General features: G+C 36.1%; 1 protein-coding gene across 10 annotated transcripts in view; it reads left to right on the plus strand.

Annotated features, from left to right (window-relative positions):
* The window catches only part of TTLL7 (tubulin tyrosine ligase like 7), an 87,724-nt gene that overhangs the window by 58,103 nt on the left and 14,630 nt on the right, over positions 1–14,991 (plus strand). For all 10 annotated transcript variants that reach the window (XR_012652073.1, XM_075039131.1, XM_075039130.1 and 7 more), the window contains 5 exons: positions 304–499; positions 1,552–1,832; positions 4,715–4,849; positions 7,431–7,511; positions 13,549–13,709. Coding sequence is in view for 9 of the 10 variants with exons in the window: in XM_075039131.1 (XP_074895232.1) it covers positions 304–499; positions 1,552–1,832; positions 4,715–4,849; positions 7,431–7,511; positions 13,549–13,709 (854 nt within the window). In the remaining variant the exon portion in view is untranslated. The remainder of the gene's footprint in view (positions 1–303; positions 500–1,551; positions 1,833–4,714; positions 4,850–7,430; positions 7,512–13,548; positions 13,710–14,991) is intronic.

A 14,991-nucleotide genomic window follows, 5' to 3' on the forward strand; every position in this document is an offset into this window, starting at 1 on the left:
GTAGTGTAAGTCATACTTGAAGTAAAATAATTTTTTTCCCCATACTACATTATGGTGCTCTTCATGTGAGAAAGATTAGGATGACTGTGTAGTGAATTTAATGAAATATTTAAGCATTTATTCTAAACTAAAGGACAAACTTCCAATCCAATTTGGGAGGGTTTAAATATGTACAAATGAACCTGCCTGGATGAAGGACCTAGTATGATAGTAAAGTGTTCTTTTGGGATTATGAAGGAATTCAATTTCTTGGGTGTTTTTTTTCTCTCTCTCTTTTTTTCTTCTTTTTTTTTTTTGCTTTAGCCCTTGTGTTCAATGCCAGAAAGTGCACAGCCCTTAAGAAAATTTAAGAACTACAATAGTGATAGTAGCTGTGATAGCGGTAGCAGTATGTCAGAATCGGGAGAAGAAACTGAAAAGGAAGATCACAATGAAAAAAAAGAGAAAAAAGTTTCATATGATCTTGAAGAAAATAGATACAAATCTTTGGAACGATCAGGTAATTTAAATGGTCACTTTTCCAGGTAAGAATGGCATTCATGATGAATTATATAAAATACTTCAGTATTTTAGACTGTATCAACATTTGTAACTCAGGGTTAAACACCAGTTTGCCTGTTTTGTCTTCTTTAAAATCTTTTCTAAGTTAATGAAAATGATTTTTAAAAAAGGAAAAAATGAATATTCTTTTGCCAAGAATGCTAAAGAGAAAAATACACCTGGGCTACACTTGGAAATGGTGTGAATGTTCCTCTTTGCTCTTAGATTTTTTTTTTTCGAACAGATTGTTATTTTTTTCCCTGTAAAAGGTAGTCTTATTAAGCTTGAATTTTCTGGAATATAGAAAGGATAAAGAAATGTATCTGGAGACATATAGAAGGTAATATATTCCAGATGAGATCCCTGCACAGATTTTTTTTTTTTTTCCTGATTGTTTTCTTGCTTGCTGCAGAGCATTTGTGTGAGCATGTTCTGTTGAACATGGTAGATACACTGCTAAAACAAAAAATAGCATGCTGTGTTGTCTCAAAGAATTTCATCATGTAATTGCACACATACAACACAGCTTCTAAAATTTATTTTTCATAGCAGCATCCTTTATTTAGCAGAAGACTGAATTAAAAAACTGTACAGCTATGCAGGAGCAGATGAGGGAGACCGGATCTGCAAATATGTGATCCATCAACCAAATTTTCTCTCCTGTTTCCATATTCTTACCATGAAGAAGCCACACACAGTAGCCACATATTTTTTGACCTATAGGGCTTATGCATTCTGTCATAAATCTGATGCATTTTATAGAGGACTGGAGTCTACCTGATTAAAGCTGACTATGAGGAAGAAATAAATGTTCCTACAGAGTACGTAAAGTATGTATTATTAGGGGATCTGATATGGCTGACTGCTACATATATAGTTGTTAGTCAACATACATTATAGTACAACATACATGCACACATGTTGGTCATATATGTTGTTAGTTGCAAAGACTGAAAAATGGGTGTTAAGAGAATAATAAGTAATTACATCATTCATTTAATTTGTCTGCAGGTAGAATGAACTGGAAACCTTCAATTAAAAATACAAAATCTCCATCATATTCATCCCCCACATCATCCACAGGTCCAATAAGGCGTTCTGTAAGCTGCCCTCGTTCAATATCAATATTGACTATGCAGTCACAGGCAGCTGAGCAACGTCCCTTTTCAGCCAAAGCACCTCTGCAAATCCAGCGTGCATCCTCAGTGAATAGGTCTCATTCTTTAAATCGTAGCCCATCTTCGGCCAGAGTCCCTCAGACACCCAGCTTGGCAACTATGAACTCTTTGGGGGTGAGTTAACACAACAGTTGCGTTCAAAATGTGTTCCATTTCTCTAAAACTCAATAAATACATTACTGATTTTTACAATGTCAGAAAACATGAGGTAATATAGTCAATGCTATTTTGACAGAAACTCAGGAATATAAGATCTCTAGACCTGCGTATGACTTGCAGTGAGTGCTACCTGTGGTGTTTCAGTGTGTCTGGTTCAGCAATACAGATGCTACATTTTGTGAGAATAGAGATCTTAAAGTATTAGTGACTGGGAAACCTTCTCTCCGAAATAGTTTTTTGAAGATAGAAAGAGTTTTTACCTCTCTTAAAAAGTTTCTGTGATTTGTTTGGGGATGGCTGGCTCTGAAATAAGGATGTACCTACCATCAAAATCTTTACAGTAACAAAAATACATCAATATTTCAAAACCAGTGTATACTCCAAGGGTAAATACATTGTACCAGAATAAGACATTAGTAAGACTTTGTTTGGGTGTCCAATGTAGAAGGAGGTGTAATTAATTTTCAACCTACTGCACCTGTTCCGCATACACTATACCACTGCAGTAGAGCTCTACTTCCAAAGTGAAGAATTTAAAATTTATAGATAGGTCTTGTTGTCTTTAGGATTTGCCACTGCAATAACTGTCTCAGAAGCCATCTTTTTTTTTTCCAAGCGAAGATAAAGCTTCTTTCATTTTGAAGTCTGCCCCTGAGACAGACGAGCATTTAGACTCAGGTAGTCTAACTAAATAATTAATAGAATAAATAGATCAGATTAAACACTTTTAGCTGTTTAGAATTTGTGTGGCTAGTTGTAATTTCACAATGTACTTCTGAACCATACATTTTTTTCCTTTTGTGACCAGACTGTCATCCAATTTGGTATCTCCTTCACAGCCTAAGCATTTCTTTTTTTGTGTTTGCATGATGGACCACATATCCACTTATCCCTAGGCAGTGTTGCTGGGATCAGTCCCCAGCCTCATTCAGTATTGTATTGTGTGCTGGTGCCGGTGTGTTTCCATTCATGCTTTGGTGTCTGACCTATATATTTCATCACCCAAATAATTCATCTGGAGATGGGGCAAACCAAATTGGCACTTTTAACCCATACTTGCAGTTTTTCTCTATTGTGGTGAGCTTTGTGAGAAATCCTTTTGTAATGCTAATTAACTTGCTTCATAGTATTTACCATCTCTAATCATAATTTTTATCTGGTAGAATGCTCATGGTCTGTTTTGCCTGTGAGGCTTTGTCTAAATGATGAAAAAGAATCCTTTTAAAATTGTGTGCTGACATCTTGTGAAATACTCCTTAACATGTTTTTCCATCTTTAAAGTCAGCTAATAGAATTGGAAAGACATTAAGATTGTGTCTTCGCCACAACGTGTTAAAAGTATTTTTTATCACATTAGCTATCTCAAGTTTAAGAAGTACCCTTTTATCTTCAAGATGTACTCTGAGAGTTTAATGAGACAGGGCTAATACAGATTTTTCTATTCACATTAACTTTATATCAAATACAAATTACTGAAAGATTAAAACCAGTCTCTTACCATCTGACATTAAAAATGGGCTACTCACTTAAATTAACATTAGTAAGAAACCATGCTCTCTTTTTCATTGAGAAAGCTCCGCCACAGAAATGATCTTGATTTGCAGAACAATTATGTTGGGTGATAGAGCTTAGGTCATGCTTCTTAAAATAATGTGAATAAAAGTACTTGCAGAATGGATAAGAACTACTCATAATTTAGCACTGTATTGTGAATGGAACTCTTCATAATTATTTTTGCAACTAAGAATAACATACTATATATTACTGATAGAATAAAATTAAAATTGATAAACTGTAACTTACTAAGAAGAAATAATTTGTGTTTGATAAAGTATTAGTTTATCTATCCTTTGGGCAAGAAAAGAGCAGTATGTTGTCATTTTTGGAGGCTGCTGAGATCCAAATGTTGTAAAGGTATGGGAACTAAGTTTAGAATAAGCCATTTATAGTTAGGAATTGCAAACATGTTATTATAGCAGTTATAAACAGAAGTGGATTTGGAAATATTTGCTATCTTATTTTTCAGCCACATTATTATATATCATATAGCAAAGTATTTTGTTATGCTTGAAAATATTTATCACTTACTTAATCAAAAATATCCTTAAGTATCATAGTTTTGAATTTCACTCTTGAAAAAACATAAAACTAAGCCCACTTAATCTTGCAAATGTGAAAGTATGCAAAAGTAAAGAGGATGAGAAATACTTCTAACTAGTGTCCAGGATTTAAAGAAAATTCCAAAAACCCTCCAGAGATGGTCTTATGCAGATACTGTAGGTGTTCAAGTTGGTGTTGGTATAAAAAGCACTGATACTTTAAACAAAATCCTGGACAATCAAAGACACTGTCAGAACTCCCACTAACCAGAGTAGGAGCAAAGTGTCCTTACTTTTTAATGCTTCCTGAAATCTTGGCACAATGATGTATGATCAGCAGTTTCTGTTAAATTGTTGCAGTGAAGAACCGAAAGGAAGTTTTTTATGACTAATAATTTTTTTCATTATGTTGAATTTAAATTCAAAGTCTGTTATCTAAATTTCAAATTTATATTTTAAATGAAATATTGAATATATATTTGCAAGCTTGTTTGAAACAGAATGAAAATTTGACCTGTTTTTCTTGAATTTCTTCATAACTATTAAGTAATGGTGATGCATTAGTGTACATGAAGCATATGTGTCTATATTAGTTATGTATTAGATAATATGTCTATACACTTTAATAATATATTTTATGTCACCCTATTTAGAATTTGTTTTTGTCAAGGAAACATCTTTGTAATGTGATCTAATGACACGCCTGAAATTTTTCCTCTGCTTCGTATTGTTTTCTAGAGCGAGTCTTTGATGCAACAGAAAACAAAAGAGCAAGAAGTTGCTTTGACTAAAGAGACTCTTCTCATGATCAATGACATGAGAATGAAGTTCCCAGGAAAAACAGATGAAGAATCAGAATTAATTATAGAAGATGTAAGTATCTATAAATAAGAAACAAGAGTAACAGGCTAGACACCTACTGTTTAGGCCACTAAAATGAAGGAAAGCAGGAAGCTCGATTTATGATTCATGAGCTTCTGTGGCCTTAAAACTTCCAAAACTCAGGATAATTCAAAAGATTTCGAAAGCTTGGAGCTTTGCATACTTTCTGACCTTAAAAGAGCACTGAAAACATTCCTATGTTTTTATAAAATGTATGAGAAGCAATCAGGAAGGTTAGGGAAATTGAGTTTTTCATTGTGGAGAAAGTTCAAACTTTTAAGTAAGCTAAGAAGAATGTTACAATTCATATTTCATCTGATATTGTTAGTACAGATCCTGACATGTTTAACTTGCTCTCGAATAGGCATACTAGAGAACTCGGAATGGTATGCTGCAAGGCAAACTGAAAGTCTGCTAGTCGTGAAGAACACCAGTCAAACTCTTTTTGGCTCTTCTAGTCTGTCAGCTTACCCTTTCTTACATCCAACATTGTCCTGAGCCTCATAATTTGGTATGAAAAACACGTGAAACAATGCCCAATCTCAAGAGCAATTAAAAAGCAACACCTAATATTAAGATATATAAGCAGAAAACACATGCTATCTAAATCCCTTTTAAATATCTAGTGCAAAGAAGCTAACATCAGCTTGGAAAAGAAAAAAAAAAGACGATAGGAGTTCTTTTTTCAGTCTAGTAGAAATATGGAGGGATCTAGTAATTTAAATTAACACCTGTATTCTAATGTAGTAACCACAGTCCATGGTGTGTTAAAATTAATCTAATTCATTATCTGTCTGGAAATGTCCTTTGCTCTGTTTGCTTTTGTCATGACCCAGACTGGACAGACCAGGGAGTCCTGTTTAATTTGAAATTCCCTCGGGCTAAATTAAGGTGAAAGGACACCAAAGGATCTGTTAAAGATTTTATTCATGACAGAAGCAAACAGAACTGGGGAGGCGTGGTAGTAGGTGGCAGGGTTTCTCACAACAGGAATTGGCATCAGACTACTTCTGTAAACCCTGTAACCATACACATCAATTCAGGGAACAAGGAGATCCCTCCTGTGAGTCACGAGGTTCAGAGCAGACCCCCTGGCTTTCCAGACTCCTCCTCAGCAAAGGGCCCAGGGGCGGCTGGATCCACTCTTAGTCTCAGATGTGGTCAGTGGTTTATATCTTGAAATGGATGAGGTGTAGGGATTGTGGAAAAGGAAAGAGAGAAGAAGACAGAGAGAGAAAAAGGAAGAAAGATTTCACTGGTCCTGGGTCCAGCGTTGGTTCAGTCAGCCGAAGGATCCAGTCCCGGTGGGCTTGCGCGCCTGGGGCTTCAGGTTGTGTCCTTTTATCATCCTTGCCCCTCCTTCGGGCGGGCACTCAAACTCGTCAGGTTAATAAGCAGTTTGTGAGCCTTTGGGCTTGGGGGTCGTTTGTGGAGTAACTTCTCCTTCCCTGCAGACACGGCCATTGTTTGATCTTTGTATCAGAACAGCTTATCAGAACAGGGAGCTGCGCACCCTCCAGCGCGCCCTCCCCCTCCTGTTGCTGATGTCTGAGCTGATGGGCTTTTCACCTTGGTTCCTTGCTGTGCAGGGTTTGTCTTTAAGCGGAACTTGCCCACCGCAATGTTTGAGACCTTAACTCTTTCAGTATCTCACAGCTTTCAAAATGTTGATTGTCTCTAGTAATCTGTGCAACTGCATCACAGTGGAATGGAATTCTTCTGTACTGATGGTTGATTTGGGTGATTTTGGAAGATCGCATTCATAACTAGCATACTGAGTTTCTCATCTTAGAAGCAGAAATAAAATGCTTCATTAAACTTTCTCTTTCAGAAATGTGTGTGTGTGCATTTCTGTACATATGGGCGTGTGTGTGTGCGCGCGCGCGCACTCCACCTAGTGGTGCTTTCTCATACAGTGTTAGCATGGTTATAAATGCACTTATTGCAGAATTCTTTTATAAATTCGTCTGGCCTTAACCAATTTCTGATGGAAAATAATATTTCATCATGGAAGGAAACAAATAATGGTATGTAAGTTGTCAGTGAGGCAGAACTTGTCATAGGTTTGGAATAGAATAGAAAGATAAAATAACAGAATGACAGCTCAGGCTATTTTGGTAGCACTTAGCCATCATAAAAGGAGAGTATTGCAGTTCATATATGATCATTTATAGAAAGGATGTTTTCAAAGTATGTCTAATGTCCTTTGTGCAGCAAAAAATCTCACTATTTAAATAGATTAACAGTTATGCATTATTGAACTTACTGCTGTGTTCAAGGAATCTGAGCTGAGTCAGTCAAGACAAGTTCCTACCTGCTTTGTAGTGTACAACTGTCAGAATCAGTTGGAAAAGAGGGTAGGATTAAACTGAAAGATTGCACACATCTTTGCAAATGTTCCTCCACATAAATTTGCAAATATTTTTCTATTTCTTTTAGAGAAAATTTCTTTTCACAGAGGTGTTTTAGATGCTCACGCTTTTTAAGCATTAGGAATGCTCATGAATTAAATGCCAGATTTCAGTTGTTTTTATGTGTATTTCTTTTATCTTGTGTTTTGCAATGCCTACAGATTATGGATAATTGGAAGTATCATAAAACAAAAGTGGCATCCTATTGGTTGGTAAAACTGGATTCTGTAAAGCAACGAAAAGTAAGTAACATATTTCATTTTCTGAAGATCATCTGAAGTAGACTCGGTGTTTCTACTGGTGTTTAGCAGTAGCTGGAAGTGACTTGAGATGCTAAAATATGCTATTAATACTAACATATATATGAACTAATTCCACTGCAGGAAATTATGTCGCTCCATATTTAGACAAGCATAATTATCCTGGAATATAATTTCAAAAACAATTTCTTAAAAAATTAGTCTGCTGAAAGAAAAGCAAACAAATAAATGATTAGTGCTTACATACCTAATTTTTAGCAAACATTTTTAGAAGTGTATTGATTCAGCAGATTTGATTGATAAGGGATAAACCAGTCAGCAGTTTCAGACCAGGCATATTAAAACTCCATTAGAGTTAGTGATATTGCACTTGGTTATTTGAATCTTTGACCCACAGTATTACAATGGATCATGCTGAATAAAAAATAGACCTGCCAAGCAAAGATTATTGGCATTGTTATAATGTTCAACTAACTGATTTAGTCTTGCAAAGGACTAATTATATTTGTTTATCATTCTCTCTTCACTCATCTGCTATCCAGGAGCTACAGTTCTGTGTAGCACCTGAAGAGTTTTTAATCTGTTTAAAACCTGACATATGGTATTATGTCAGTCATATCTGTATGTCATATGTCATTCAAAATCATATTCCCAGTGTAATATTTATTTTCCTTAATGTATCAGAGATTATATCTATTATTAATACTTTGGTGCCCCTAAACCAGTATTTTGGCTCTTTCTCTGCCTCAGTCACTGACACATTATGTGGATTAGCATATCAGGTCCAGGCATTTAATCTCTGTGTGTCTCAGTTTCACAATCTATTTTTATAGACCATAAAAGAAAGTAACAATCAAAATGCTGCGTACATGATAAATATTATAATTGGAAAACTTTGGTAGATTGTTATAGAAGAATGGAAGAATGATTTCAGATCCTTATCTCAAATTACTTTCTATAAAATCAGCAGTATTATCCTCAGTCTTTCAAATTATATTTTATTGAATATTGTATTAAATGCTTGTATTTTCATACTGGACAAAGGAAACGTGTCCATTTAATATGATGTCATACGATAGAAATATATTTGACTATTCAAGTTAAGTTCAGATATTAAATGGAATATGTGTCCACGCAGCTTTCTAAAACTACATTAGACATAACAAACTGAAAAAGAACTTGGAAATGTAGGAGGCTGTAATTTAAACAAAATCCTTCTCAAACCATGTCAAATGGCAGCGCAGATCTATAATTTAGCAGAATTATTTCTTATGCCATTAACAGGAATCAGTAGAGCAACCAACTTCATTGGCTGAAATTGTGTCCTTTTTTGTTTGATATCTGTAGCTGTTCTGCTGAATAATCCTTTGCTTAAAATGATCTCTTACTTATTTTTACTTACAAGAAAGAGTGCTGTAGTCCGAATATACATGCACATAGGTCTTTTCTATTTTGTGCATATGGCAGTTGTAGCCTTTTGCCCAAAACCAGAGTCTTAGTGGGGGCTTGTAGAAAATGGTGATATGGAGGAAGACCTGCTAGGAGGGAGGGAGGGGTCGGTAGATACATACATACATACATACATACATACATAGATAACAGGGCCCAAAATTCACACTGCTGCTGCAATGGAGATCTCATTTTCTCAGCAGGAATCTTTGGGACAGTTGGAACTGGTGGGGGACATGCTGCTAGAATTGCTTTCTTTAATCTGTGATGCCACAAGTGTGGAAAGAAGTCACCAGATTGGGCCCATCATTGCAACTGAGATACAGGGCTTTCACACAAGACTGGTTAAGGTGTCTTCTTCAATCTTTCCCTATAGGTCATGCCCCAAAACTATGGGAAGGAATTACCACAGGGAAAGGGATACATCTGCTCTTTGACAGACTGAGGCTATTTACTATACATTCTTAAATTGCCCTTCCTAAGCTCCTTTTGGCCATCTGGCTTAATTTACCTGTGTCTGTCTGTTTTGTTTTTTGTTTTACTTTCTTTTCAATCTAGGCAGAATTTTCTCCTTTAAGTGTTATTTTAGAAAGCCTACAATAAAGGGTAGTTCTGTCCTTTATTTGACTGACAGTTACATAAAACCAAGGGCACATGTACAAAGTCAGGATGATACAGGTTGATATGCCAGGTCATTATTAACAAAAACTGCACAATCAGAAATGTGGATTTCTTTGCTTTTCTTGTGAGGATATCTTTTACAACTCAGGAGACTTATAATTCCTGAAGCACTAGTGGGCCCTTCATCTTTGCTTGCACTGGAAATGATTTGCCTTTTTTTTTTTAAACTGCTTTTAACCTCAATCCCTTCAAGCAATCAGATAGTTATTCTTAGAAGGGTAGTTTATAAAAACGGATTAACTTTGACAATGACATTGCAGCTGAGGACTGCTAAATGTGTAAGCTTTTGTTAATTTGAAAGAAGTATGTTTTATATTCCAATGAGGTGGGTAAAGGAGAAGCAAGCTCAAGGTGGATAATATTTATGCAAGTAAGGAATCTGTCTCAAAGGTACCTTCTGCAACTTTGTGAAATACAAAACAGAAACTCAGTCCCCTTCACTATACTTACTGGGAAATTCTAACACGCAAGAATGAAATACCTGGGCAATGTACTAGATTTCACAATGTTCATCCCTGACAGCTATATTTGCTTAACAATTATTCAACGTGATGTAGAAAAATTAAACTTCTGCTCATATTCTTAATGTGTAATATTCCTGCATTACAGCAGAGGTACATTAGGCATTTAGAAGCAAGTTGAGAGTAAACTGATGAAATCAATACACGCTAAAATGAAATTTAGTCTCCCAAGACTTTAAGAAAAAAAAGAGACTTTTGCATGGAAGGAGTTGTGACTGCTTCATGTACATCACTTCATCACTTTACGTAATTTCTTTAAAAGTGTTTTGATGGTTACCAGAGGGTTTTGAATACGTTCTTTCATAACATCTTGTTCTGTTATGCCTAGATAATTGGTTATGTTAAAGTAAATGATGTAAATTAAAGTAAACAGAAAGATGAAGGCAAACTAGGGAAATTACTTAGAAGAATGAGGATGTAGGTTTCATGAAGTTCCAACTCTTGTGCAATGCCTTGTGTCTTTTCTTAAATGGATGATTGAGGCCATGTTTGCAAACTAAGAACAATTAACTGGGACTTTTTCCCCCTCTGACATATTGGCAATATCAACACAGTAAAAAAAAAGCAAGAAAGTTTTTTTTTCCAGAGTACCTGGCAGTCTGCGGCTTGCTTTAGGATGCAAGGTTCAGTCCTTAGTTTTCTTCAACTCCAGGTGCTAAAGTAAAAGCAAAAGCTCTACATTGGCATCATAGTTCCTAGTTCATGTCTTTTGGACTAGTGAGAGAATCTATACGGGGTGGAATTGTTCTGTTTTACACAGGGAAATAAATTACTATTAGTGTAACACTGCAAAGAAATGTGTGGTTGATCCTTTATGTAATCTAGGAACTTAGTTGGTTCAAACGGGTGTATACAATCACAGCTACTGGCCATTTGTGTGGGAAAGCCTTAATCAGGCGAGATACTAGGAAAAGGCTGCTTGAGATGCATTAAGACAGTAGGCTAACGCTGCTAAGGGAATGTCTGAAAATCTGGACCCATTCCACAAGCATGTGGTAGTCCAAAACCTGGGTTTAGCTCCTGCAGTCACTAAACAAGATCACCTTTCTTAGGTTATAATTTACTACTCTTTCTATCTCACTTTTAGGGATGAAGAGACCACAGGTGTGGTTTTTAGTGTTAGACATTCATACTGCATTCATAAAGATTCCCAATAGAGAGGACACCGTCGTATTTGCACTGGCTTATTATGTGCATGGAGTTAGTGCAAGACTGTCCTGGTTTTCACTGAGATACGGTTAATTTCTTTCTAGTAGCTGGTATAGTGTTATGTTTTGGATTCAGTATGAGAAGAATGTTGGTAACACTGATGTTTTCAGTTGTTGCTAAGTCATGTTTAGAGTAAGTCAAGGATTTTTCAGCTTCTCATGCCCAGCCAGCAAGAAGGCTGGAGGGGCACAAGAAGTTGGGAGGGGACACAGCCAGGACAGCTGACCCAAACTGGCCAAATGGGTGTTCCATACTATGTGATGTCATCCCCAGTATATAAAATGGGGGGAGTTGGCTGGTTTGGGGTGGGATGGAGGTGGCACGGATCACTGCTTGGGAACTAACTGGGCATTGGTCGGCGAGTGGTGAGCAATTGCATTGTACATCACTTGTTTTGTGTATTCCAATCCTTTATTATTATTGTCATTTTATTATTGTTATTATTATCATTATTAGTTTCTTCCTTTCTGTCCTATTAAACTGTTTTTATCTCAACCCATGAGTTTTACTTTTTTTTCCTGATTCTCTCCCCCATCCCACTGTGTGGGGAGAAGTGAATGAGCGGCTGCATGGTGCTTAGCTGCTGGCTGGGGTTAAACCACAACAAAGACCCATGCATGCAGACTAATCCTAGGTCTTCAAAAAAGAGTTTAAATAACATGTAAATGACATATATCATTGAGGTTGTCATTATTAGGTATCTATAGATTTTTCTGCCCATTAAGCATTACTCTTTACTACACAGCTTCATTGTGCTATTGCAAGCATTTTGTTTATTTATGCTTTGTTTCCTTCATCACGTCTAATCAGATTATAAACAACCGGTTGTTATGCAGGACCAAAAAATTGCAGTTCTATGCCATGCTTTCATACTTCACTGTTCTGGTATATCTCCTTCACCTTTTGAGAGTCAGATGTTTCACTGTGTGATTCAGTCATATCTGAAAGTTTCCTGGGAAAGTATTGTACCTTCAAATTTGCAACCTCTTGTACCAAATAAACAAATACCTCCATTGGTTCGCCACCCGCTTGAGTCTGACTGTTTTTTTGGAAGATGCTGTTTTGTGAAAGAGGCAGTAAGGGTGTCTCCTTTACAGGAAATCTTGTTGATTTAACTGACTTTTTTGTTAACAGGTTACATGCATCATAGGCTTTTTTTAGGACAGATTTTACACTATTCAGAGTGCCAGTGTGGGGCCTAAATACTACTTTGGTCACAAAACTACTCCCAGTCTTATTGATAGTATCTAAATAGACAGAAGCCAAGGCACTCTGGAGCCTGTTTCTCTCCAAGGATTATGCAGAGAACCTAGAGGCTTGACTTAAGAGAATGTACAGGTGTTTAAAAGCAGGCAAGATGAATCCCACCTTCCATGTCCCAGTTCAGTGGGATGTGCAAAGGTGTATCCAAGAGGACTCTTGATGAGTTGGATGTGTGACTGCCTGTAAGTGTGTGTGTGGACTGAGTAGCTAAGACTTAGTGGGTAAAACTCTCAGTGCTATACTGAATGCAGCTTAGCGTTTTCTCCACCCACATTTTTACACACTTGTATTTAAATGTAGTCTGCATCTAATAAGTCCTTTGCACTTCTATAAACATTGCTGTTTTAAATATCTTGCTGATTATTTTCTTACTTATTGATTTCACTACGCTGTTTCCTGCATGAAATGTAAAGTAAAATGGTTTGATCTAAGGTAACACTGAGCTTAAACAGACATTAAACCAAAAGCAGTTTGTAGCTTTTCAGGATGGTATTTTAAAAGGGTATGGGAAAAGAAGAAGAGATAATCTTCAAATATATAGTATTTGGGTTGTTAATTACATTGCTTCTAGTCTTTAGTTGTGTCCATTTTGTTTCTTTTTAAGCTTGTTTTGTCATTTAAATAAGCTAGTATTGAACAGACTGAAAAAAATAGAAATGAACTTTTCTGTAATAAAAATAAAATATTTTGTTTTGGCTTTGCAAATGTTATTGACACAAAAAGCATATCATAAACATTTGCTGATGAATACACAGAAATGAAACATAGACATCTGTGGGAATTTATAGCTGTGCAGTCATATGTGCGTGTGTGTGTGTGCAGTGAATCAGTGAACAGTTGGTTTTAGGTTTTGCAATACGCCTTTGCTTTGATTTGCTTCGAATACTTTTTCCTAGGTTTTGGATATAGTCAAGACGAGTGTTCGTGCAGTTCTACAGCATGTCTGGAAGGCTCCAGACATTGAAAATTTACATCTGTACCGTCTCTTTAACCGTGTATTTAATCGCTTACTTTGGAGCCATGGTCAAGGTTTATGGAACTGTTTCTGTAATTCAGGGTAAGCCTATTTTTCTTATCTTAGTCTTCTTCATAACTTCACAATTACAGTCAATGCTGGCATACTTTGTTGCTCATTTTCATTCAAGACAATGCTGTAATACATTGAACTTTTTTTAAAACCATCTAAAGATATAGTATAATTAGAAATCTAATAATCTAGGCCAACGGTTTCAGTAATGGAATCAGACATTTAGTAATGTATTTTAAAATATAATAATCTAAGGAAAAAGTCTAATTTTCAAAATATCTGAGATTTAGAGCAACTGTTTCATCAGATGGTGCACAATTCTGAGGCCAGACCACTGTAAGTGTCAAACGTGGACTTACCATCAGCAGAAATCATTGTCATACCTATTTGAGCTCAAGACTTACAAGGGAAGAATTCAGTCACAAGTGCAGTTGACATCTCATGCCAAATGCAATGCCAAATGCAATGTCAGTTCCGTGATTTACAAATAATGAGTTTGAATTTCTGTGCTTGATTACATTCACTGTTTCCCACACTGGTGAGAATTTGAGTATATGCAGAATAGAAAACGTCCACACTGAGGTAAGCAGATGTTTGTGGTTTGAGTACCAAATACAAGTTTTCTATGGGGAAAAAAAAGATCAGGCCATATATTGGAAGTTCAATATCCTACACTTCAAACGCTACATTCCTGAAATCAAAGGCATTCATGTAAGGATAGGTTTGGATGATCAGATCATAGGTACAATATAATCTCCCCCCCCCCCCCAATTTCTTCATAAAATAAGAATACAAATGTTTAAATATGAAATATATTGCATACAAAAAGACATTTTCTCTGTAAGTATATACAATGTATAAAGAATGGGAGGGGTTTTGATTAGCTTGCATGAGGTGTTCTAAGAGGTTTATTGAAAATGAACTGCAACAAATGCAGTAGTATGCTGATGGATATTGTATGTACAAAGGAATCAGGTCAATATGTTCTTCACATATAGTCATTTGTCATATGTAGAGAATGCATGTAATGCACTAGTTAATTGTTTCCCAACAAAATAGATAACAAGAAGAGGGATCTGAGAGTATCTAAAAGGTCATCAGTTTTTTGGGCTTTTTTATCATTATCTTGTCATTGCTGAAGGCTTGTTGTTGTTGTGCAAGCCATTAGGAGTCTTCACATTTTTTTTCACTGAGATGGGCCATGGGAACATGCAGATAATGTCAGCCTTAAGATTTGCTAGGGGTAGGTATTGGGTATGTAGCACACTCCAAAAGTTAAAGTAGGGTGAGAAAAGATTTCTGTGTTTCCAAT

Source organism: Buteo buteo, chromosome 10, assembly GCF_964188355.1.
Source record: "Buteo buteo chromosome 10, bButBut1.hap1.1, whole genome shotgun sequence".
Lineage (NCBI taxonomy): Eukaryota > Metazoa > Chordata > Aves > Accipitriformes > Accipitridae > Buteo > Buteo buteo.